At 35.2% G+C, this 26943-nt stretch overlaps 1 protein-coding gene across 3 annotated transcripts in view; it reads right to left on the reverse strand.

The window, feature by feature from the left end:
- LOC150078072 (transmembrane protein 184C-like) overlaps positions 1-26943 on the reverse strand; it is a 146541-nt gene that overhangs the window by 30337 nt on the left and 89261 nt on the right. For all 3 annotated transcript variants that reach the window (XM_090385285.1, XM_090385286.1, XM_090385287.1), the window contains exons 7-8: positions 21946-22039; positions 10539-10651 (exon numbers count right to left, since the gene is read on the reverse strand). In XM_090385285.1, the coding sequence (XP_090241411.1) occupies positions 10539-10651; positions 21946-22039 (207 nt within the window). The remainder of the gene's footprint in view (positions 1-10538; positions 10652-21945; positions 22040-26943) is intronic.

Below are 26943 nucleotides of genomic sequence, written 5' to 3' on the forward strand. Positions count from 1 at the left end.
CAAATCAGCTCTAAGCAAGTGCCATATTTCCAGTCTGTGCCATAGGATATTTCCTAATAAATAATTGAACAGCTGTCATTTCCATTGCTAAAATTAATTCTTTATTTTTTATAATTGTTCTTACAGTTGAACCTGGCAGTCCTAAATTATTGTGCACACATCCACTTGTCGTTGATCGGAATCAATTCACTTCAAAACATCTAATTTAATTTTCAAACTTAGTCTTTTTCTTAACTTTGTAGTCTTCGTACCACATGCAGATGTTGTTGCTTTTTTTGGCTTAATATATCTTTACTTTTATAGCCTGTAGATAATATTCCTCCTATTTTTGCTAATTAGACTCGCTGTTTAATAGAATTAAAATTCAATTCAAAACGTGATCACAATTATTAACCATTTACTATCCACCATTATTAACTCTTAAAAAATTTAACTGCGCTGTATTAATTATATACAATGTTCGAGTAAACTGTCAGTTACGGACAATGTCTAGCATTGTACTCAGTGATAACTAGACTTTGAATAAATGCATATAACACAAATATTACAAGCAATACTGCAATATTCCTTAACTTGATCATTTTTTCAAATGTTGATCTAGGAACTAAGTAAAAAGTCACTGTACTGCAATTAAATTAGTGTGGGAGAGAATTTACTGAGTGTGGGAAAATTTCTCAAGTCTGGGTGGGAAACATTTTAATGCTGTCTTGCTATTCATTCTCATGCTATCGATCACATTAGATGAAACTTTTGTTACACATGCCAAAAATAACTGTAAAAGAATTCAATTCAAAAATTCAAGCTGTACGTGGGTAAAACAGCATTATAGTGAGTTGTGACAATGTTATAGTGAGATATGGGTTATAATATAAGAACAGTGTTATAGCGAATCAGCATAAAGCAAACCGCATTATAATGAGGGCGTACTGTACAAGAACAGGATAATATTATATGTGAGAGTGCCACAGAGGGAGGTTTACCATGTGTGTGTGTGTGTGTGTGTGAAATATAAAAGTACATGAAGTTTGAACAACATTATCATTACTGGATTACTTAAATACACGTGTCCCTTGAGTCAGGCGATTAATGTGTTCTTGAAAATATTTAGTAAGGTGAAAACACATCTTGGAAATAATTTTCCATAGAAAATGTAATAAGCCCAGATTGAACTTTCTGTCACACACACACACACACACACGAATTTTAATTACTACAAAATCATTTAATGAATGGTGGTGGTAAGGATGTTTGATGGATAATATTATGGATAGAGATAATAATTAAATTATGGATACTATATACATCTCCTGAATATAACATTCTATCAATATTTAGCTCAAATCTGTAAATTGCATTCATTAAATTAAGAAATTAAAACCTGACAGCCTGAATTAAAAATTTATACTGTTTAAGACTTTCGCTGCATACATTTCCAATGACCTTTTTAAGCTCATTAAGCTCATAAGGGGAGGCAAAGACGAATAGATTAACAGTAGCCACTGGCAGAGGTGAAAGAGATTCTTGCACTGCTTCTATTGGAATGAGCAGAAGCCTGAAAAACAAGATGCAGGATATTTCAGAGACTGCTGGGAGTCATTGCGGTACAAGTAAACACATAGGTTGTGTTAGGGTAGCTAAGAATAGAAATAGGTGCATGTATACTTGCGTGTACACCAATGCTAGGAGTTTAGTAAATAAATTTGATGAATTTGAGGTATTGCTCAAAACATCAAAGGCAGATATTGTTGGGATATCAGAGACGTGGTGTCACACAGATATAAGGAATGCAGAACTGGAATTTGGGGAGTACAACATCTACAGAAAGGATAGACAGGAGAGGAAGGGAGGAGGGGTTATGCTATTAGTTAAGAAATACATAAAATCCAAGGAAGTGAAGCCAGTGGACATCGCTGGACAGTGCAGTGTCGAGTCAGTTTGGTGTGACATAAGCATTGGGAGATCAAAATTGAGAGTAGGAGTGTGCTATAGGCCTAATGACTATGATGAGTACAATAAGAAACTGTACAGGGAAATAGAGTGGGCCAGTAAATCAGAGTCTTATAATGGGAGATTTTAATTTCCCAGATATTGACTGGAATTTGGGGGCTGGTCACTCACACACTAGCAAGGCTTTTGTGGATTTATTGGATGATTGTTTTCTACATCAGCATGTTTGGGAGGCAACTAGAGGGAGGAATACTCTTGATTTGATTATCAGCAGTGATTCTTCATGCATTAAGAATCTGCAGATAAATGAACCACTAGGTGGCAGTGATCACAGTGTGCTGAAGTGGGATTTACTCAAACAGGTAACTACCATTAGGGATAAAGGGAAGGGTTATTGCTTTTGTAAAGGCGACTACGATGGACTGAGACAGTATTTAAATTCTATACAGTGGGACCAACTGATGATGTTACCAACAGCAAATGCAAAATGAGAAGCATTCAAAGAACTTATCTTGGAAGCTACTAGGCTTTACATACCAACTAAGAAATATTGTTCAAGGTTTAGGCCTAAATGGATGTCAGATGAACTGATGAGGCATATGACAGAGAAGAAACATGCATGGGATACATACAAATTAACACATGACACAGAAGCCTATGATAGATACAAGTTGATCTGTAACCAAGTTACAAAGGAGGTTAGGCAGGCGAAGGCAGATTACGAGAAATCTTTGGCAAGGGATGCAAAGAAAAACAGCAAAGAGTTCTTTACTTATGTAAACTCTAGAAGGAATGGGATGAATCAGATTGGTCCACTTGATATCGATGGGTCAACTGTTGATGATCCTGCTCAGGTAGCTAACAAACTAAATGCATATTTTGCATCGACATTCACACATGAGGAGTTATTTAGCGAGGGGAAAGCCAGAGGTGTATTCAACTCTAGCAGTAAGCTAGAGAATCTTGTAATAACTGAGAGTAAAGTGGAGGAGAAATTGTTGAAGATAAACACAAGAAAGGCACCCGGGGTGGATGGGATCTATCCAGTTATATTAAAGGAGGCAGCAGAGGAAGTAAGCAAACCCTTAGCCATAATTATGAGAGCTTCCTTGGACTCAGGGGAAGTACCCACGGACTGGAGATGTGCAAATGTGACCCCAATTCACAAAGGAGGATCAAAGACTGACACAAGTAATTATAGACCTGTGAGTTTAACTTCTGTTCCAGGAAAATTAATGGAGGCACTAGTTAAAGAAGCACTGCAGGATCATTTAGACAAGACTTCAGTTATAGCTCGGACACAGCATGGTTTTGTTAAGGGGAAGTCTTGCCTGACCAATTTGATTGGATACTATGATGCAGTCACAAAGGAACTGGATGCAGGGAATAACTTTGATATTATATACTTGGATCTTAGAAAGGCTTTTGATACTGTTGCACATGGAAGACTGCTGCACAAATTGGAGCAGTGTGACATTGGAGGCAAATTGCTGCTGTGGATAAAGGGGTGGCTGAGGGGGAGAAGACAGAGAGTGGTAATCAATGGACACTGCTCGTCATGGACTAATGTTATTAGTGGAGTCCCTCAGGGCTCAGTGTTGGGTCCATTATTGTTTTCTGTATTCATAAATGATATTGATGATAGAATATCAAGCTTAATGTCGAAGTTTGCAGACGATACAAAGGTAGGCAGGGTTGTCAAGGACACTACTGACACTATGCTGCTGCAACAGGATCTGGAAAGGCTGAGCAGATGGGCTGAGAGGTGGCAAATGAAGTTTAACATTGACAAACGTAAAGTACTACACATGGGAAACAGCAACCCCAGAGCAACGTATCAACTCTGTGGTACTACACTGACAGTGGTAGAGAATGAAAGGGACCTGGGGGTGGTTGTGCAGGCAGATATGAAGTTCTCTGAGCAGTGCAGACGGGCTGCAAGAGTAGCTCATGGTGTATTGTCAATGATATATAGGAATTTTTCTAGCAGGGATTCCCTTGTGTAAGGCAATGGTCAGGCCACACCTAGAGTACTGTATACAGGTCTGGAGGCCTCATTTCAAGAAGGATGTAGAGCTGCTGGAACGAGTACAGAGAAGGGCAACAAGATTAGTGAATGGAACAAAGGGGTGCTCTTATGAAGAAAGGCTTAAGTTTTGCAAATTACAGTGTCTGGAGACTAGGCACCAGCGAGGTGATCTGATAGAGGTGTATAAAACCTTGAATGGTTTGAGCATGCTCAATGCTGATGGGATTCTTCCTCTCGCTCAGAATAATCACCTGAGAGGGCATAAATTCAAATTGAGGAAAGACAGATGTAGGATAGACGTGCGGAAATTTGCCTTTAGCCAGCGGGTGGTTGGTTGGTGGAACAGACTTCCATCCCTTGTCGTGGAAGTTGATAGCTTAAATAAGTTTAAGGCTCAGCTGGACAGGTATTTCGAACGAACAGAGGGGTGAAGTGGAAGTGGTTTTTTTTTTTTTTTTTTTTTTTGGCTGATGCTGCATAACTTGCTTTCTTGCATCAAATGCCTCTACTAATGCTAATGCTAAGCTGGGATGGAAAACAACAGGATTGAGATGATTGTAGAGGGCAGACATTTTTCAGCTTTCTTCTCACAATGGCTAAATTAGTCAGCTGCTGGTAAAGGTTGCTTGACAAAATATAATTTTTCTTCCATCAATTTGGAATAAAATTGTTCTAAAGTCAGGTGGTTCCCTTCAAGTGGATTAAAAATCCCTTAATGCGATTAATGTGTTAGCCTTTCTCAAATATATAATAATTATATTCATCTGCATACTGTTCTCTTTTATTTTAAAATTTTCTTATGTGCTACATGTAGTGAGTATAATATAAACTATATTCTAAAAAGCAACCAGAGTTTCGCATTGACATCACTCATTTCAACAGCAATTCTTCCCCCCCCCCCCCACCGCCACTATAACAACCTTATCCTCCAGAGGGTAGGCTTTCACCAACGAACAATAGATTGTAGTAGGCATAGTTATCCTCTCCTCCTGCAGAACAGTGACTAGTTGAGCTACTGATGTCGGAAGTATTGGTCAAATATTCATCTGATGTTTCAATTAATCTCATATGTGTTCTACAGATTTCAAATTGGGACTCTGAACTACTATTCCAACCTTTGTACATTCATGTTTCACAAACCATTCTTGAACAGCACTCACAGTATAACATGGGATGTTAACCTGTTGAAACAAACATGGGTCTATACCAGGATTACTGGATGTTCATTTTTTTCATGATTTGTCTTTGGGACACACAAATATTCCAGTTTTCCAAGATTTTAAGTGTAATCTTGGTAATTTTAAAAAACTTTAAAATTAAGTGTAATTTTAAAGGTTCATCCACCAGTTTTTTCAACAGGATAATATGAATGTCATACTGCAAGTACTGCATGATTGAATTCAATTTCAATCTCAAACCAGATCTACTAAATACAATTTTACAAAAGGTATTTGAATTTTCAGTGTTGAAAAAAGCAACTTTTGTAAATAAGTTCACCAAGAGTTGATTCTAAGAAAATAAGGATGAGAGCTGGGCACAAATTTCCCCTCATTCTCTTTTTTTATTAGTAGCCTCGGTGGTGCATATTTTGAGTGCATCTGCTGTGCTATCCCGTAGAGCAGGGGTGGGCAACTTCCAGTACACGGGTCAACTCTGGTCCAAAAACGTACGTAATCCAGCCCATGGTTCTTTTCGAAATATATATATGATAAACGAACCACTGAAGGATATATATCATGAAATTATGTTTATTGTAATTTTTTATTATATTTGCTGTTATTAAATTGTTTTTAACATTTTGACATCTAATGAATCATTTGAATTTGTGCCATAATCACAACGCAAGTAAGCAGCACTGTAGTGTTGCCAAACGGTAAGCAATCATAGCTTCTTCTGGCAATACTGGTAAGCAGGCATAGACTTGCATGTAGTCATTAGTAGTTCCAGGACTCTCGGCTCTGAAGAATGCGATTGCAGTATAAGTGTATTGCACGTTTCAATGGCAAATGGCAGTGAATAATCAACGGATAAAAGCAATAATTTGGAGAGGATTTACCATTTTATTTTTATGAAGGTATTTATTGAAACTTATCGCAATGCATAATTGAAATTCTAAGATTATTAAGGTTTTATAAAATCTTTGAAATTATAATAATTTTCAATTTTATTTTATTTTACAATTGTATACTATAAATGTATTTTTGAAATTTTATTCTTGAATTTACATTTTGTTTTCTTAATAAAAATTAATTATATGTATGAGTATTATTGAAATGAAAAAATTATAATTCCTCAGAGCGATTAATACTAGAATATACATATAGAGAACGGTTAGTATACAAAAGAGCTTTCGGCTGAGTGGACAGCCTTCTTCAGTTAAACATATTAAATGACAGTCCATAGACAAACGCTGGCTGCGTCACCACCATACGTCACAGCCACAAACTTCAACCTCAAACAATTAGCCCGCGCCTCACGCACCAACTTGGCAGTGCACATCTCCATTCTACTGTCATTTAATATGTTTAACTGAAGAAGGCTGTCTACTCAGCCGAAAGCTCTTTTGTATACTAACCGTTCTCTATATGTATATTCTAGTATTAACTGCTCTGAGGAATTATAATTTTTTCATTTCAATAATATGAATCCGGAGCGCATAGGCCTCTTTCACCACGTATGAGTATGTACAAATATTAAAATAAATAAAATAAAACTGTTTATGGCAATTTTTTCATTATACACCATTTTACCATTTCACCACCATACGTCACCACCATACGCCACCATACACCATTCACCACCATACGTCACAGCCACAAACTTCAACCTCAAACAATTAGCCCGCGCCTCACGCACCAACTTGGCAGTGCACATCTCCATTCTACTGTCATTTAATATGTTTAACTGAAGAAGGCTGTCTACTCAGCCGAAAGCTCTTTTGTATACTAACCGTTCTCTATATGTATATTCTAGTATTAACTGCTCTGAGGAATTATAATTTTTTCATTTCAATAATATGAATCCGGAGCGCATAGGCCTCTTTCACCGTGTATGAGTATGTACAAATATTAAAATAAATAAAATAAAACTGTTTATGGCAATTTTTTCATTATACACCATTTTAATAATCCTAAAAATTGTGGAAAGCTAAAAAAAAAAAAAAAAAAGTACACACAAAATGACACGAGATACACACAGACAAAATGCCTGTGTGTACCTCACAGACATTTTATTTGGCTCACCATTTAAAAACTTTGTCCACCCCTACTGTAGCATGTCCTTCTGTGGGTTTATAGACAGAATTCCATGTAGACAGTGAACAGACAACCAATGTTGTACAGTAAGACAAGCTGTCCTGCAATTTTATTTTCATTACTAGTTCGCCGAACTTAGTAATTTTGAGAATTTTGTTCTTTATAAGATTTATTTAAAAACCTGACAGATAAGCTTATAGCAAGCAATCTATAGAATGTTAAAAATTTTTGAGGTATTGGAGGCATTTTTCTTGAAGGAAGAAAAATGCCTTCAATACTTCAAAGGAAGAAAAACCACTGAAATTTATTTGTAAAATTTTTTGAATCATCATTAAGTGAAGCATACTTCCATGGTATGCACAGTGTGCTTAGCACGTTCAATAATCAATTACTAAAAATGCAATGCTTCAAAGATTGCATAATAAAGGTTATGAGTTACATGCATCATATGATCAAAATGTTTAAATTACAAATTAAGGATAAGGTTTCCTTTAAATTCTTGTAAAATGTTAATTGATCACAAATTCAGGGCAAAAAAATATATATATATAAAATTTAAAGATGAAGTATTTTATATGCATAAAACGACTCGGTCAATAACTAAAAAAATGGAATTATCCCCCTGCTCAACACTCACTGTGCCAAGGTTTTATGGGAAAGAGTCAAAATGCAAGAAATGTGGTTACCCAAAGAAAAGGTTCCACAAAGCCACTTAAAAACCCATCATTCTTTTAGTTGTAACACACTGCAGCAGCTCTTGATTTGAAGCCCAACGAAGATTCTCTCTTTCAATTTTGTGGCAGCGATTTTTGGAAATTTCTCATTTAAGTAAGTGAAATCCTCTAGAATTCATCTTGCCCATCACTTTCACAAAACTTTTCATTAGGCCAAGTTTAATGAGGAAAGGTGAAAGGCAAAAATCTTCATTTAATCAACTAATGCAACATAGTGCATGCTAGTCATTCCTAGCTTGTTTGTTGTTCTTTGAGACCAATCATGTTTGATATAATGGTATGCAGTAGAATGACTACCACAAATGCATAGGAAATGATCTTTATTGAATCCTCCTTGCATGCCCATAAACATACTAACAACTTTGAAGTCCCCACAGATATTTCATTGATGTGTGCCGTGTTGGATTGCTTTGAGTAGTAACTTCACATTATAGTATGTCTCCTTTAGACAAATAGGGTGGAGATGGATAGCTTTTAAGTTCCTGTTATGCAGAAGAGTAGCTTTCCAACTTTGTGAGTTGATGAAGAGGCACCCATTCAGATGTAATGTGCACTTGTAACAATTCCCTAAAAACTCCATTGCCATCATGGCAGCAGAACACACCATTTACTATAAAGAATGTCACCAAAACTTGGTTTCTTTTTTTTTCATTAGCCACTGCAATTTCAAATTGCAGTGGCTGGAGACTAGGCACCTGCACGGTGATCTCATTGAGGTATATAAGGCCTTGAATGGGTTGAGCATGCTGAATTCTGATGGGATCTTTCCACTTGTTCAGATTACGAACCTAAGGGGGCATAAATTCAAATTAAGAAAGGACAGATGTAGAATAGATGTGTGGAAATTTGCCTTTAGCCAACGGGTGGTTAATTGCTGGAACAAACTTCCATCTGTCGTTGTGGAAGTTGATAGGTTGAATAAATTTAAGGAGGAACTGGACAGGCATTTGGAGGGAATGGTGTTTTTTTTGGCTGATGCTGCATAAGCTCATACACTTGCTTTCTTGCATCACATGCCACTACTACTACTACTACTACTACCTTCTTAACCAAGTGTTTCTGCTTTAGCCTTGAAGTGAAAAGTTTGGGTTTATCAATGGAGATGGTCAGATCTGTAATGATATCATTTAACTCAACTTGGGTAAATAGCTCTGACTCATGTTTCTTCATCAAGTGCATACCTATGCACTTGATGAAGCCAAAGTTATCAGGTCACTAACAATCTGCACCTTCATCACATTCCATTTCATCTTCTAAAGAATCTAGTCCATGCTGTAGAGGTAACGGAATTGGCATATTGTCAGCATCAGGAACTGGTCACATCATTGAATCTAGTCATATTAAAATTATGAAGCTAACAATCACCACCACAGTCTTTTGGCTCCTTCCATATCATGGGTATTGCATATGGCTGAATAGGTATATGAGTGATATAATCAGTCTCATCACAAAAAACTATAAATGCAGGAGGAAAACCGATACAGACAGATCTGGAATCAGCATCCAAAGATCTATCTAGTACAATTCTAGTATTAGATAGATCTAGCTAGGATTGTAGTAGATCGCTACAGCATGATTTACAGCAGTTCCCACTAATTTCACACATATAAGAATGCAGTTCTCTTCCTATATATCCACAAAATCCATCAATGTAACTAAATGTAACAGCATGAGATGGCTCAAATATATATAGTGAATGTATTGATTAAGAAAATATCTTTTGATGAATTCAATGAGGTCTTTATGGCTGAACTAGAGTCAGAGGCTTTAACTAACCACCAAAACAAATCCAGAGTGAAGAGGACTGTGGATACATTATATAAGGTGTGTATACAAAAAGCCAAAACTAAACTATAAATCAAACCATTCTCCCGACGTCTAAATGCACTTGATGAAAGACCTGGGCTTCAGATCCAATCATAGAAGAAAATCTTAAAACAGATCAAAGCATCTGGCCACATCAAGACTTAATCAAAAATTGCATGCCACTAACTGTATTATACATAGTTAAATTTATTAACAAATTTACTTTAATTCTTATTGTGAGTTCATCAAAGTAGTTAGTTATTATATATAATTACAATTATTCAACTTGTGCAGAGTACTGTCAGTTATTTTAGCATTTATAAACAGATAGTCAGGAGTTCTCTCTTTTCAGAGAAATCTAAATTTAATGTAGTTACATTTAATGTAGTTATATATAATTACAATTACAATTATTCAACTTGTGCAGCGTACTGTCAGTTATTTTAGCATTTATAAATGGATAGGAGTTCTCTCTTTTCAGAGAAATCTAAATTTAATGTAGTCTTTATTAGTGGGATTTCCTACATTTAGAAAATGATGGAGAGTGAATACCACACAATATTTTCTGTGCATGCAACATTCCCAAGTACATAAACAAATAATGGTACTTACTAAAAGAATTTTCATGCTAATATAAACATGAGGAAAATCAGGGAGGAAAATAATTCTGACTTTATTTTTTTCTCAGGCACTGGAAAAGTGAAACATTTAGGTTGCAGGGAAAAAAATGTTAATTAATATGACAATTCAAAGAATATATATACTTACAAGAATGAAAAAAATACCACAGACTTGATGCACAAAAATTTTGCTACAGGCTTCATGGGTGCAAGTTCTACTGCATTTGCTTTATAAAATAATACCAAAGAATACATGGCTACCTGAAAATAGGTAAGTCAAATTATTAGAATAGGTAATTCAAAGTATTAATCAAATAGAAAAACCTATATTACATAAAATTAAATATAAACTTTTTGGCGAAGGTAAAGAAAGTCAACACGAGAACGGCGAGAAACGTCGGATAACTTACGCTGAAAATTAGTTTCCCGATATGGTACTCTAGTGCTGCTCACTCGGTAAACAGACGGTAGGAGTTATCGGTCTGAAGTAAAGTCGAGAACGATATATTGATTGATTGATAGGTAGGTATGGCAAAAGATGTGCTGATTGGTGTGCTAATACAACATACGATAACATCAGTTTAGTATCACTTTAGTAGCACTCAGAAGCACTAATGGTAACTTGCCCTAATCGCACATGCCCTAATGAACGCTTTCCATAATGGTGAAAAAAAGGTCAGGTTACCCCCACTTGAATCCCATGGGAGCTTGAACCCCTACCAAAGTGGAGGGGGTAACCTAACCTTTTTTTCTTTAGAATCACAGTCATATTTAGAAATACATTAAAAAAAAATTTTTTTTATGACTGTATTTTTATTTTCTTGTTCAATAATATGCCCTAATGGTGAAAAAAAGATCAGGTTACCTCCACTTGAATCCCATGGGAGCTTGAACCCCTCCCGAAATAGAGGGGGTAACCTAACCTTTTTTTAGAATCATGGGTGGACTAATGCATAAATTGTTTATCAAAAAAATTAAATTTTTTATTACTGTACCTTTATTTTTAAAGACACTCGTGTGGATACACATGTATCATAATGTCAAATCAACACCTCAATAGCTATTCACTATATATATTTATTCTACTTGTAATTTTAATTGCTCGGAAATACTTGCCTATCTTGCGCAAGCTGCAAAGATAAAACAGCAATGATAAAACAGTAAAAGTCAATACTAAAAATCAATTTTAGTATTGACTTTTCTAAGTGTAGGCTGTTTCCACTCTCAATACATGTTTGTTATTTGGTTTTTAGGAGCATTAGCAACTAAGGCCATATTGCTCTGGGGATATGCGGTGGTCATGGGCTCACACCCCGGTCTAATCAAGAAGCGTGTGCTAAGCAATGCTGCTCCTGCCCATCTGGCTACGGAGGCCCCCTTCAATACATGTCTGGCTATAAAGCTAGTGGGAGGTGAAGTTGGGAAAGCGATAGACATTCCTTCCCTCGTATTGCACTAATAGCTCAGAGTGTGGAAGAATTTTAGGGTAAGGATAGTAAATAGAATATGATTGTAGAAAATACAGTTGGAGCTCAGGACATCCGGGGTTGCAAGTTCCCGTTCATATTAGTAACGGCCCTGGAATAGGTAAGTATTTGCAATTTGGAAAGAGTTAACTTTGTCGCTCTGTATATCCAAAAAGTTATGTCCAGTCTAATGTTTAAAATGACCACCAGCTATTAACAATAATAGACTCACTAGCCTTAAGAACTTAATTTTTAGATTTACAATAACAGACTTACTAGCGTTAAGAATTCAATTTTTAAATTGCAATTTCATCTTTAAAAACTAACTATCAAACTAACATTCTGAATAGCTTTAAAATAATCTTACTGGCTTTAAGAACTCAATTTTAAATTTAAAATATTAATCATCAAACTTACGTTCTGAATAGTTCTACAATAATATAGACTCACTAGCCTTATGGACTCAAATTTTTTTTTTTTTTTTTTTAAATTTAAACTATTAACCATCCAACTTAAGTTCTGAAAAGTTTTACCAATAAATTAACCGTATAAATTCTCATAAAATTATAATTTATCATACATTATATCCTTGTAGGTAACTGGCAGATATATGCCACTATTACAGTACATGTACTGAAATAGCAAGGAAACTGTTTCAGTACATGTACTGTGGCATCCTGAAGAGATACTGTTTCACATATGTCTGCCAGTTACCTACAAGGATATAATGTATGATAAATTATAATTTTATGAAAATTTATACGGTTAATTTATTGGTAAAACTTTTCAGAACTTAAGTTGGATGGTTAATAGTTTAAATAAAAAAATAAAAAATAAAAATTTCTGAGTCCATAAGGCTACTGAGTCTATATTATTGCAAAACTATTCCGAATGTAAGTTTGATGATTAATATGTTAAATTTTAAATTTAAAAATTGAGTTCTTAAGGCTAGTGAATCTATAACAGTAAAAACTATTCAGAACATAAGTTTGATGGTTATTATATGAAAGTTTAAAATTGAGTTCTTAAGGCTAATGAGTCTATATTATTGTATAACTATTCAGGAAGTAAGTTGGTTGGTTAATATTTTAAATGTTAAAGTTAAAGATTGAGGTCTTAAAGCTACTGAGTCTATTATAGGGAAACACTCAGAACGTAAGTTTGATGATTAATATTTTAAATTTAAAATTGAGTTCTTAAAGCCAGTAAGATTATTTTAAAGCTATTCAGAATGTTAGTTTGATAGTTAGTTTTTAAAGTCGAAATTGAAATTTAAAAATTGAATTCTTAACACTAGTAACTCTATTATTGTAAAAACTATTCAGAATGTAAAATTGATATTGTAAATCTAAAAATTAATTTCTTAAGGCCAGTGAGTCTATTATTGTCAATAGCTGGTGGTCATTTTAAACAGACTAGACATAACTTTTCGGATATACAGAGAGACAAAGATAACTCTTTCCAAATTGCAAATATCTACCTATTCCAGAGCCATTACTAATACAGACGGGAACTTGCAACCCCGGATATCCTGAGCTCCAACTGTATTTTCTACACTCATATGATCTGATAGAGGTGTATAAAGCCTTGAATGGTTTGAGCATACTCAATGCTGATGGGATTCTTCCTCTTGCTCAGAATAATCACCTGAGAGGGCATAAATTCAAATTGAGGAAAGACAGATGTAGCATAGACATGCAGAAATTTGCCTTTAGCCAGCGGGTGGTTGGTTGGTGGAACAGACTTCCATCCCTTGTCATGGAAGTTGATAGTCTAAATAAGTTTAAGGCTCAGCTGGACAGGTATTTCGAACGAACAGAGGGGTGAAGTGGAAGTGGTTATTTTTTATTTATTTTTGGCTGATGCTGCATAAGCTTGCTTTCTTGCATCAAATGCCTCTACTAATGCTAATGCTAATATTCTATTTACTATCACTCTGAGCTATTAGTGCAATACGAGGGCAGGAGTGTCTATTGCTTTCCTAAGTACTTTCCTAACTTCACCTCCCACTAGCTTTATAGCCGGAAATGTACTGAGGGTGGAAACAACCTACACTTAGAAAAGTCACTACTAAAAATATATATATATATTAAGAATCTTTCTTTCTTTTCCTATCATTTCCTAACCTAATGTTTAAGGTTAGGTCACGAAATATAAGGAAACCTTTTCTATTATTTTCCTAACCTACCATTTAAGGTCAGGTTATGAAATATAAAGAAAAATAAAGAAACCTTTTCCTTTTTTCATAACCAAAATCAACAGTATGGTAAAAACACTCATGAACTGCAAAAATCTGCTTTTAATAATGAGAAAAAAAAAAAAAAAAGCAATGAAGAACATAAAAATGAACAGAACGAAACTTTTATTAATTTAGTTTTCATCAAAAAAAAAATCAACAAAACTATTATGCACCGTTATTTACTCATAAATAGACATGATAATGTCAACCAATGACTACACAATAGCTTGTCGTCTTTCGTGCCCACCACCAATCATTTCGTCATTTGTCATACCTACCTGTCAATCAATATATCCGTCTCGATTTTGGCTCCAGACCGACAACACCTACCGTCTGTTTACCAAGCGAGCAGCGCTAGAGTCTGGTGTCGGAAAACTAATTTTCCGCGTAAGTTATCTGACATTTCTCATCGTTCTCGTGTTGGCTTTCTTTACCTTAGCCAACTTTTTTTCTAGGGCATAACCATAAAATAAACTGGTAACATGTTTACAGAAACTCTAATCTGTTAACTTTTAATACAGCACATGGTAATACTATATGGTGAAGTCACATTTTCAAAAGTGTGTGTTAAAATAATTTGCACTCTTGGGTTTCAAATGGGTATATATCTCATATTTAACTTTTTGGTAAAAAAAAAATAATTATCATGCATAGTTAGAATTGAATTCACATGTTTGAGCAATATGAGGACTGGTTACTTAAAGTGCCTTTAAGTACAAACACTATTTAGTATTAGTAGTGGCAAAAGATGCAAGGAAGCAAGCTTATACAGCATCATCCAAAAAATATAAATAAATAAAATAAAAAATCTGGCATCACCTGAACATAAGCTCTAATCATTTGTCTAACTCTCCCTTAAACTGATTCAAAGTACCCAGTTACTCAACATAGAATGGAAGTTTCTTCCAACCATCAACTAGCCACTGGCTGAATGCAAATTTCTGCATTTCTATCCTGAAATTATCCTTCCTCAATTTAAATTTATGCCCCTTACATGCACTGTTACAGCAACAGTAAGAAGGCATCGGCATTTAGTTAATCCATTCAAAGCCTTAAACACCTCAATCGAATCTCCTTGCAGCTGCCAAGATTCCAGATGCAAAATTTGCAGAACTAGAGTCTCTTGGTAAAAGTACCTCAACAGATCAGTCTTTATAAAATTAGGGTTCCGGACCTGTATGCAGTACGCAAGACACCAAACCATTGTCTTATATAACAGTATAATCACTTCCTTATCCTTGGTGGAAAAATTGATCTATATCATTGACAAAACCCCACGGGCTGTCCAAGCAGCCCATCTACACTGCTCAGAATTTCATGTTTGACTGCACAATTATCTCCATTACCTCTTTGCCTCTCTAATACCTTTGAGTGTAGTATACACAGTTGGTATGTTATTCTGATCTTGACAATAAATAAGCTCATACACCAACCATTAATTAAATAATTCTTTACTGTGACTAGAATTTACAAATTAAATAACTATTTACAATAAAATTTAATGTATAAAATAAAATAAAATAAAACTGCTATGATACACTATATAAGAATTAAAATTGTAATAAAATTATTATAATAAAATTACCTAAAATAAACTGGATTAAAAGCGATAAAACCTGTAGCTTTCGGAAGCATCAGCTTCCTTCCTCAACAGTAATGAATCTTCTGGCAACACTTCCTTATATATAACAGGCTCACGGTATTTCTCCACGTGGTTCCATCAGTGCATGGTCAGAACTGGAAGCAGAAATAGCTCGGGAGCGCGAAAAGCAAAACCATTCATCCATACTTAGGACAATAGTTTCAAATAGGGGATGCAAATGCATACCCCTGTCCCTATTCATGGTATTGTTGTCGGATGAACAGATTCGCAGGCTCTCGAGCCATTTACGGTCCCAGAATCCATGCACAGAAGCGCATGGATTCTGGGACCGTAAATGGCTTATAGAATGAACTATACATCTGTTCATTCTATAAAAACCACTGATTATAACAAGTCTGATGTGGCCGAGCATTATTGGGAGAGGCAGCATCAATGTGACATCCATGTGCAGGGCACTCTGATGTCTACCACCTACCTAAACATCATTGCTGACCAGGTACACCCTTTCAGGGCAACGGTCTTCCCCTTTGGTGGTGGTGCAGTCTTTCGGCAGGATAATGCGGCATGCCACACTGCCCGGATTGTTCGAGACTGGTTCATGGATCACGAGGAAGACTTCCAGGTATTGCCCTGGCCTCCAAATTCCCCAAACATCAATCCAATTGCACATCTGTGGTTTGTGTTGGAACAGCAACTCCGATCTGCGACGTCTCAACCACGGACCTTACAGGAGTTAAAGGATCTGCTGGTTACATGTTGGTACCATATACCACAAGACAAGACACATTTAGAAATCTTGTAGCATCCATGCCTTGCCGGGTACGAGCTGTTTTGGCTGCACGTGGAGGACCAACATTATATTAGGTAGGTGGTCATAATGGTTAGGCTTATCGGTGTATAACTAAGCTATTTATCTCTCTAAAAGGTCATTTTTATAATGGAAATTGCGCTACATTTTCATTGTTATATGTTCCGTTATAAGAATCAATTTTAAATGCCTTTGTGATATTTTTCTAAAACACATTTCTGGAGGTCACTACCATGTTGTTGTTAAATTTGTTGGTGCATCAGCAACTTAGGCTATAATGCACATCACTACCATAAAACAATAAAAACAATTTGCACTTTCTGGTTTATTGGGCTTTTCTGTTAGCACAATCTATTATAAATGGGTAGTAAACTCGATCTTATCGGTATTGATAATACCGATAACTGGAATTCTGTGGGTTTTACGTTATGGTATTACGGTGAACTGAGTTCCCCTTCAATGAAATTTTCAATCACATAAAAAACATAAATTTTCAAAATCTTCTCTTCATTCCTATTTACTTATTACAATGGTGAAGCAAAAGGGACCAACAGAAAGTGCAAGTGCTGGCAGTGCTAGGAAATGAAACAAAATAGATTTAGAAATGAAGGTTAATTAAGAAGTACAAAGCAGGACAAAGTTTGCCATCTATTGCACGGAATTAGGTCTCGCTGCTTCAAAAGTAAATACTATTTTAAGGGACAGTGCACGTATAAAAGAACATGCAAAAGCAAGAAGTATTTGTGAAGATATTAAGGATAAGTATGGCAAACCTCAAGCCAAGTTCGTGGCAAGCATTGGGTGGTTTAATAGGTGCAATGTGCCAGTTTCCAAAACATTAAAGTATGCGGTGCAATCACCAGTGCCGATTCTGCAGCTGCAGAGAAATTTTGTTGTTGTTTTGGTTTTTAGGAGCATTAGCAACTAAGGCCATATTGCTCCGGGATATGCGGTGGTCATTCCCTGACCTTTCCGCATCTTCCATATTTGGTGGTGACGGGCTCGAACCCCGGTCTAATCAAGAAGCGTGTGCTACGCACTGCTGCTCCTTCCCACCTGGCTATCGAAAAACCAGGGAATTCCTTGAAATAAAGTTACAATCTCACCTACATCTTCATTCAAATCTTGCACATGCGTGACTGTCTCAGCAGCACCAGAAAGTTTATGCCATTCCTTTTTCAGATTGTCCTCCGACAATATGTTCCAGGCATCTGCTAACATGCAGCAAAAATCCTTAATGTTGAGCTTTTTGGAAAACTCAACCATGTTCTCTCTATCTCCCTCTGGTAACAGCAAGCAACACAAGACTTGTCACAGGAAACTGTCCTGGGCCCACACAGTAGCTAAAGCCAACATTTGATTTTTAACTCCTGTACTGACAAATTAAGACTATTTCTATGCTATACTGCATATATCTTTGAATAAATAATCAGAAACGAATGTATTAAGCGACAGGAGTACTATTTCAGTTTGAGTAAAAACCAGTGCACTAAAAGTAGATACAGTCAGTCCTCGTATAACACGTGTTTACACTACACGAATTCGATCATACACGATTTATAAATAGGGGAACGATATCTTATATAACACGAACCGAATTCGCTTATGCACGATTTGCCTTTGTGTTTACAAGAACCTAACGCAGAATCACCCCAACCGAACGGAACACGATAGGAATGAAGAGAAGATTCTGAAAATGTATTTATGTGTTTTCTATCAGTGAAGGGGAAACACATTTCACCATAATAACGTAAAAACCAACACAATTCCAGCTATCGGTATAATCGCAAATGCAATTAGATTGAGTTTACTACCAGTTTACAGTGACCCCCGCTTAACGCTGATAATGCGTTCCGGAAAAACAGAGCGCTAAGTGAATCCGCGCTAAGCGAGCGCCGAATTCCCATAAGTTAACATATGTATTTGTGAGTTGCGGTCGGTGCCATAGGATATTTCCTAATCAATAATAAACAGTAGTGAAAATATGCACAAATGTCGGTCAAAATATTTAATATTCAAATATTTGTACATATAAAATATTCTGCATTACATACGTATATAATTATATGGTAACTACTTACGTATCAAAATTAAACTTAAAATTCCAATTAAAATCATGAATTTAATTGATCTAAATTGATTGATTTAATTTAATTTAATTTAATTATGAAAAATGTGTCGATTTTGGGTTGAACTTTGGCCCCTCTTCCGATTTAAACTAAAAGGGGTATTAATTTTAAATCCCCCGCAGTTTAATTACCACCCGACAATAAAGTCAACCGATACTTCGCCGCTTTGAAACCTGGCATGTTTTTTTCTTCTTTCAATATGAAACTTCTTTTAGGAATTCGTTTCCACAAAAGTCCTGCTTCATCTATGTTATAAACTTGTTGAGAAGTATAACACACAATATCCCTCTTCAATAATTTTAACAAGTTCTTTTTTGAAAGTTTTGGCTCCTTGATCTGCACTTGCGGCTTCTCCCTGGATTTTAAATCTATTCAACCAGCCCTTACTAGTTTTAAATGGTTCCACTTTTTTTTTTTTAGGTGAGTTTTCTTCAGATTATCATATAGGCTAATCTCTCTCTCTCTCTCTCTCTCTCTCTCTCTCTTTTATTATTTATAATATTTAACTTAACTGAATTCTGCATTGGATATTATCTTCAATAAAATTAGTTAGTCTTTCCATTTCAATCCTAATAGCCGTCCTAGCCCTAGTTGCTTGCAGTGAAACAGTTATCTTTCCCGCTGCTAAAATTAATTCTTTATTATTTTTTTTTTATAATTGTTCTTACAGTTAAACTTGCAAGTCCTAAATTATGGCACACATCCGCTTGTCTTTGACCGGAATCGATTCGCTTCAAAACGTCTAATTTGATTTTCAAATTCAGTCTTTTTCCTTACATTTATAGTCTTCGTATTGCGCTCAGATGTTGTTGCTTTTTCATTCTTATCGGCCATTATTAACTCTTCGAAAATGTAACTGTGTTGGTTGCATTAATTATGATACAATGTTCAAGTAAACTGTCCGTTTCGCACGATGTCCAATACGGTACTGAGTGATCACTAGACTTCGGATAAATGCATATAACGCGAATATTATAAGCAATATACGTGATCATTTTTATTAAAATGTTGATCTCCGAACTACGTAACAGGTCACTGTACTGCAATTAAATTAGCGCGCGAGTGAATTTCACTGAGCGTAGGAATATTTCTCAGGTCAGCGTGGGAAACGTTTTAACCGTATTTTTATATTCATTTTCAAGCTATCGACTCCATCAAATGAAACGATTTCGTTAAATATGCCAAAAATGCAATCTGTAAAAGAGCGTTATAGTGATCTATAACAGCGTTATAGTCAGATACTGGTTATAATATAAGAACAGCGTTATAGCGAATCAGCGTAAAGCGAACCGCGTTATAACGGGGGTCTGCTGTATAACAGATTCCACTAGCAGAAACGGAACTGAAAATTGTTTTTATTGTTTTATGGTAGCAATCCCTAGAAATGTGAGCTGGTGAGGTGTTAGTGTGTCTCTCCCTTTATGGTGTTGTTTGTTCAGTTGCTAGACGCGCGCAGCTTTGTTTATGTGTATCAAGCATGCCTCTTCGTTTTGTAATTGTGCTTTATTCCCTAAAAATTAGTAAAATACTTAAAAGGTGTGAAAAGGAAGCGTCCTGGTGAAGACACTGCAGATTCAGAGAGAAAAAGAAAAGCAATATCGATAAACAGAGGCGGAATGAGTCAAAAATTCTTACCCGGGAAAATTTGTAGTGGCCTCATACTAGCGTTTATGGCCAAAATCACACCGGACTCTGGCCCACCGGGGTTTCCATGGTAAGGCTTATGGTCAGTCGCGCCTCTGTCGATAGAGAAAAAATATGAAATTGAGAAATGCTTTGAGCGAAATGAAAGACCATGTGATATTGCACGTGCAACAGACCTAAATGAGGCAACGCTGAGAATTACAAAGAATGCAGAGAAAATAAAAACAACTTTCACAGCAGAACAACTCAAAGTGTAATTAAAATCCACTAGATTAAGACACAAAGAATTGGAAGAGATGGAACGGATGTCATCTGTTTGGATAGAAAATCAAACAAAAAACAAGTTTGCTTATGATAGAAGCAAAAGCATTATTTTCTTACGTAATAGTCGTAATAAAATACGTAAGTATTTTATTATGATTATTTATTGTATTTGGTAATGTTTTGGTTACAAATGTGTGTTCAATCTTGGGTGGTTGGCACCTAACCATATTTTTCCCACAGGGCCTGTTGTTTGTATTGCACGATTTTGCATTGCACGAGGGTTTCTAGGAACACAACTATCATGCTATACGAGGACTGACTGTACTGTAATTTTTTTTGGGCGGCGGTGGTTCGGATAATCGACATTCTACTGTAGTATAAAACTCAGAACTCAGTTTTATACTATTTTAAAAACTGATTATAAACCATCAATAAATAATATTTCAAAATTTTTGCTTATTACTAAGCATGTGCATCTGATTTCTGTAAAATGTTTTTTTTTTTTTGCAACTTTCCCCAAGTATGTAAATAAATAACATACTGCCAAATATAAGTTATAGAATTCTTATAATACCGTGATAATAGACTAAGTATTAAATAGCAAATGCTTAATGTACGGTACTCACCTTGAATATAATCTGCAATAGTTTTATGAAGAGACTGATGGCTAAATTTAAGGTGGAATAATTAAATTAATGAATTAAGGCAGGATAAAAAAATAAGTTAATTTAATGGAATTTAAAATAAGCGCAAGGAAGCAGAAGTGCACCACTCCGTCCCTGGTTGTCATAAGGTAGAAAGTAGTTAATCTACAACTTAAGTGAAAAAAAATGTGAAACTCCCCTTTAATCTTTCCCTGGCTTGGAATCGCTCACATTTGAGATTCTCACGTGTCCCAAAGAGCATCACGAGAGTATAGATAATTCTTTAAATACAGCAGCGTCTACTCCCCACTTAACTTCGCCAACTGAAGACATTATAACTTAACAAAAGTCCGTCGCTATGACTATTGGCATTATCAATTTTTGTTTTTCACTTAAGTTCTAGATTAACTACTTTCTACCTTATGACAACCAGGGACGGAGTGGTGCACTTCTGCTTCCTTGCGCTTATCTCAAATTCCGTTAAATTAACTTATTTTTTATCCCGCCTTAATTCATTAATTTAATTATTCCATCTTAAATTTAGCCAACAGTAGATTCATAAAACTATTGCAGATTATATTCAAGGTGAATACCGTACATTAAGCATTTGCTATTTAATACTTATAACATACTGCCTTAACGTTCTTCCATATCATTAAAGATTTTATCAGAAACTTAAAAAAAGTGAACTCTAACCCTATCTGATTTTGTTTAAGAAAGAGCAACAGAATATTAAATTAAAATTATAAATTACTTACAAACTGAGAAAGATTATTAACTGCCACTATGTAAGGAAATGCATATTTTGCAGAGAAGTTTCCCTCTTCATAAACACCGCAAAGTTCACAAATTCTACAAAAAAAAAAAAAATTATAAGTAACAGACATTTTATTCTTCTTGCATTTAGAGAATGACAACTTATGCAGTATACCTCTTTCTAGCAGTGGTCCATTTTACAGACAACAGAATGTGATGATCCAGTACATACTGTGATAGTTTTTCTTCCCTTTTCATTCAAGGATTATTAATAAATGACTTTTACCATAACAAAAATAAAATACATATATATGAAGATCAGTCAAGTGAAAACAAGATTGTTTGTTTAAATTTATATTATTATTGTACAAACAGCACACAGCCTATTTATGTATGTAGCAATGAGAAGATGTAACAAGTAGCAAACTAGGTCTGCTACACTTTTTGAATTGTCTGTACCCATCTCATGTAAGACAGTGCACCCAGTTGAAGTGGGTTGCATTTACAATTTTGAGCCACTGTGGCATGACACATGTGCAGGGAAAACAAAAATGTGGTTATAGGCCAAATAACTGTTGATGAGTGATGATATATAGATAACTAGAGTGGGGCAATAAATCAGAATTTTTTACATTGGAGCACTTAACTTTCCGGATATTGACTGGAACTTGTGGACTGTTCACTAACACAGTAGCAAAAATATTCTGGATTTATTGGATGACTGTTTTCAACAATAGCATGTTAAAGATGCAATAAGCAAAGGCAATATTCTTGATATGATTATTAGGCGATACTTTATACATTAAAAATATGCAGATAAAATAAAAACTAGGTTGCAGTGATCGGTGTATTGATGTGAGATTTATCTAAAAATATTACTAATGTCAAGTGTAAGGGGAAGGGATTTTTCATTCATAAAAGGTAACTACAATGGACTCAAACTATTTTACTCAAACATTACCCAAAGCAAATTCTAAATGGGGAAGCATTCAGGGAAGTAATTATAGAACCTACTAGCTTTTTATACAACTAAGAGATAGCATTTGAAAATTAGACCTAAATGGATGTCATATGAACTAATGAGAATAATAGAAGAGAAGATAAATATATGGGATATATATACAATAGAGCATCAGTTATCCGGAATAATTGATGTCAGACCTCTTCCGGATAGCCAAATTTTCCAGATAATTTTTCTGGTAAGATTAAATAAATTTAAAAAATTATAAACTAATTTAATTTCGGAAAACAGAAACATCGATCCAGGCATTTTTATGAATTTTATATATAACAGGAAGATTTTTAAATGCTCTCAGTGTTTTCGACTTAACGATAATGAATATGGACAATCTGTGCATCCCAGTGGCATTTGCACACATAGCAATTATAACTCGCTCTTTTCTCATCTTAAAACTTGGTGCAGGCATTTCTCTTTTAGTGGCTAGGGTTTTTCTTGGTAATACTTTCCATAATAAGCCAGTCTCATCAACATTATAAACATTCTTTCTCAAAATTTGCTTAACTGAAGTGAACTTACTTTTAAAGGACCCGCAGCCAATTCATCTTCAGAAAGTTTCTCGTCTTGAATGTCTAGTTCACATATACCATTCACATATACCATGTTTCAGTTTAAAATTTTTCAGCCTACCTGTGCTTGCCTTAAAATCTTCATTACCTCTTAATTTTCGATTAAAATCCAATGCTTTTTCACACAACATTGGGCAAGACACTGGTTCACCTAAACTTTGCTTCTGAAGAAAACAAAAAGTGCATTTTCAGGTTTCGACAGTCTTTTTCTTGCTAGATCCTCCTTCACTATCCATAATAGGCACAAATTCTGTTATAGCATTGGAATTTTTCTTCATGTCGTAAATTGTTGAAGTTCCCACATTAAACTCTTTGGAGAGATTTCCTAAATTTTCACCATTTCTAATTCTATTAATAATTTCCATTTTTTTGTTGCAATGTTAAAATAATGCATTTTCTTTTCGTTCACATTTTACCATAAAAAATTGAGGAAAATAATAAATCGCACAGTTTTGGGCCAATATTATTCTTACCGAATTTGGAGCTAACCTAATGTGAAATCCAAGAAAATCCAGTAGTCTGATATTTTTCTAAAGCACATTTCTGAAGGTCACATAGAATTCTAGAGGTCACAACCATAAGCCATAAGGCAGATTAAAAACAATTTGCAGTTTTTGGTTTATTGGGCTTTTTGTTTGTAAAATCTGTTATAAACAGGTAGTAAACTTTGATTGTAATAAGCAAAAGTCAACAGGTAGTTGACTTTTGCTTATTACAATCAAAATTCAATTTGTAAATGTGATCGCTATAACCAGCACTTACTGTACCAGCACGCACTGTACTACCATTAATAAAAAAAAAAAAAAAAAAAAAAAAAAGAAAGAAAGAAAGATCAGCCTTTCAAATTATTCTGTATAACTAATGTTCCAGATAACTGACTTCTGGATAACCGACGTTTTACTATATATAAATTGTCAGGTGATACTGAAGCTTACACTCGATATAAACTAATCTGCAATCAAGACAAAAAGGAGGTTAGCAAAGTAAGGCAGATTAAGAGACATCTCTGGCAAAGAAAAGCAGCAGATTTCTTTACAGTAGAAGGAAGGAGTTGAATCACATTGGTCCATTTGATGTCAATGGTTTAACTCTTGATACTGCTCAGGTTGCTGACAAACTGAATAGGTATTTTGCATCTACATTCACACAAGGTGAATTTTTTTAGAGATGGGGATGCCAGAAATGTATCAAGTTCTAACAAGGAGCTAAACATTTTGTAATAACTGAGAGGAAAGTAGAAGAAACAGATGGTTTAAGCTAAAACTAAATAAGCCTGAGACAGAAGGGATCTATTTAAATATATTAAGGGAAACAGCAAAAGGAGCCTTTAGCCATAATTATGAGCATTCTTGGATTCAGGAGAGGTTTCTATGGATGGAGATGTGTGAATATATCTCCAATTCACGAAGGGAGATTGAAGAGTGAATTGAGTAATTACAGGCCTGTAAGCTTAATTTCTGTTCCTGGGAAAATAATGGAGTCACTGGTTAAAGAAGTAATGCAGGACCATCTAAACAGGATGCAGTCACAACATGGATTTGTTATGGATGGATTTGTCTGACCTATCTAATTGGACACTATGAAGGGAAAAAATTAGATGATTAATAGAACTAGATGATTACTGTCATTAACCACTCTGCTCACCTTTGTTGTCAAATCTTAGACAGTAATCTGTAATACCTACATCATTAATAAATATTGAAATATTGAAACCAGTAAGGAGCCTACTGCTAAACCTGAGGGACTCCACTCATAACATTAGTCCACAAAGAGCAGTGGCTATCAATAACTGCTCTGTCAACTGCTATTCAACCATCCCTTTATCCATAGCAATAACCTGCCCATCTAATGCCACACCACTCCAATATGTACAGAAATTCATTCATTGATCAGTATCTTTATGAAATCTAATTATATGTCAAAATTATTTTTTACATTCTTTAACAAATATGTGATGTGACTACTGTATAAATGTGCTTCTGTCAGGATGATCCTGCATAATTTCTTTAACCACTGACTCCATTATTTTCCTTGGCATAGAAGTCAATCTTATGCACTTTGCTCTTCAACATCTCCCTTCAGAATACGAAGAGAGACATTTTCTCAGGATCCAAGGATGCTCTCATAATTATGGCTAAAAGTCTGCTTGCCTCTTTTGCTGCTTCTTTTAATATAACTGGATAAATTCCATCAGCCCCAGTTGCCTTATTTACTTTTAGCTTCAACTATTTCCTTTCCAACTTTTGTCAGTAAGCACACAATCATTTAACTCTTAGTTAAAATTAAGCATACTTCTGGTATCCCCATCCCTAAAAGCTTCTTCATGTGTGAATGTAGATGCAGAATATTTATTCAGTTTGTTGGTAACCTAGACAGGATCATCAATAGTTACGTTGTTCATGTTTAGTGGGCTAATGTGATTCATCTCTTTCCTTGTAATGTTAACATAGGCAAAGAATTCTTCTCTACTTTCCTTTGTATTCTTAGCCACAGGCTTCTCATAATCTGTCTTAGTTTGCCTAATTTCCTTAGTGACTTGACCATAGACTAGTCTGTACCTACTGTAGGTTCCTGTGATATTTTAATCATTCATGCATTTCCCTAATAATTTAATCATCCCATGCATTTTTTTCCCCTGCCACTAGGCTTATCAGTGATCTGACATCCATTCAGATCTAAATCCTGAACAATATCTCTTAGTTGGTATAGAAAGTTTAGCAGCTTATACAATTATTTCCCTGAACACTTCCTATTTCCATTTGTCAGCAACATCATTCCACTGAAAAGAATTTAATAACTTTAAGGCTATTCTAATCACTTTTGCAAAAGCAAAATCCCTTCACTTTACCTCTGATAGTAGTTATATCTTTAAAAAGATCCCACATCAAATCACAATGGTCATTTCCATATAGCAGTTCCTTTACCTGAAGATTACTGATACATGAAGAATCACTACTAAGAATCAGTAGCACAGAAATGTGCTACCGAGTGAGTGACCACTACAATTTCCAATCAATATCTGAAATAATTACTTCCCCACACCATGGTAAGATATTCTGATTTACTAGTCCGTTCAATTTGCCTGTACAGCTCATCATACACATCACAATAAATTGGTCTATTGAGAAAGTGTTTCTCAACCTGTTTGTGCAAAGTACCCCTTTTCAAAAAAATTATAATAAGTACCCTCACCACCCACAATTTTGATATATACAATTCAGTTCACTCGATTTTAATTGTGTTGGTTTATCCACACAGATTTTTCTCTTGAGAACTTCTAAGGGAATGCATCCCACAGGTTGAGTAATACCAGTATATAATGCTACAACTCTCTCTCTGTTTTGTTTTTGCAGTGTTCATATTACACCAGAATAACCCAACATTACACTGAAAACCCACATCAACTGTGTGTT

The sequence above is a fragment of the Mastigoproctus giganteus genome, chromosome 11, assembly GCF_048544385.1.
Source record: "Mastigoproctus giganteus isolate SK-2022 chromosome 11, ASM4854438v1, whole genome shotgun sequence".
In the NCBI taxonomy this organism is placed as follows: domain Eukaryota; kingdom Metazoa; phylum Arthropoda; class Arachnida; order Uropygi; family Thelyphonidae; genus Mastigoproctus; species Mastigoproctus giganteus.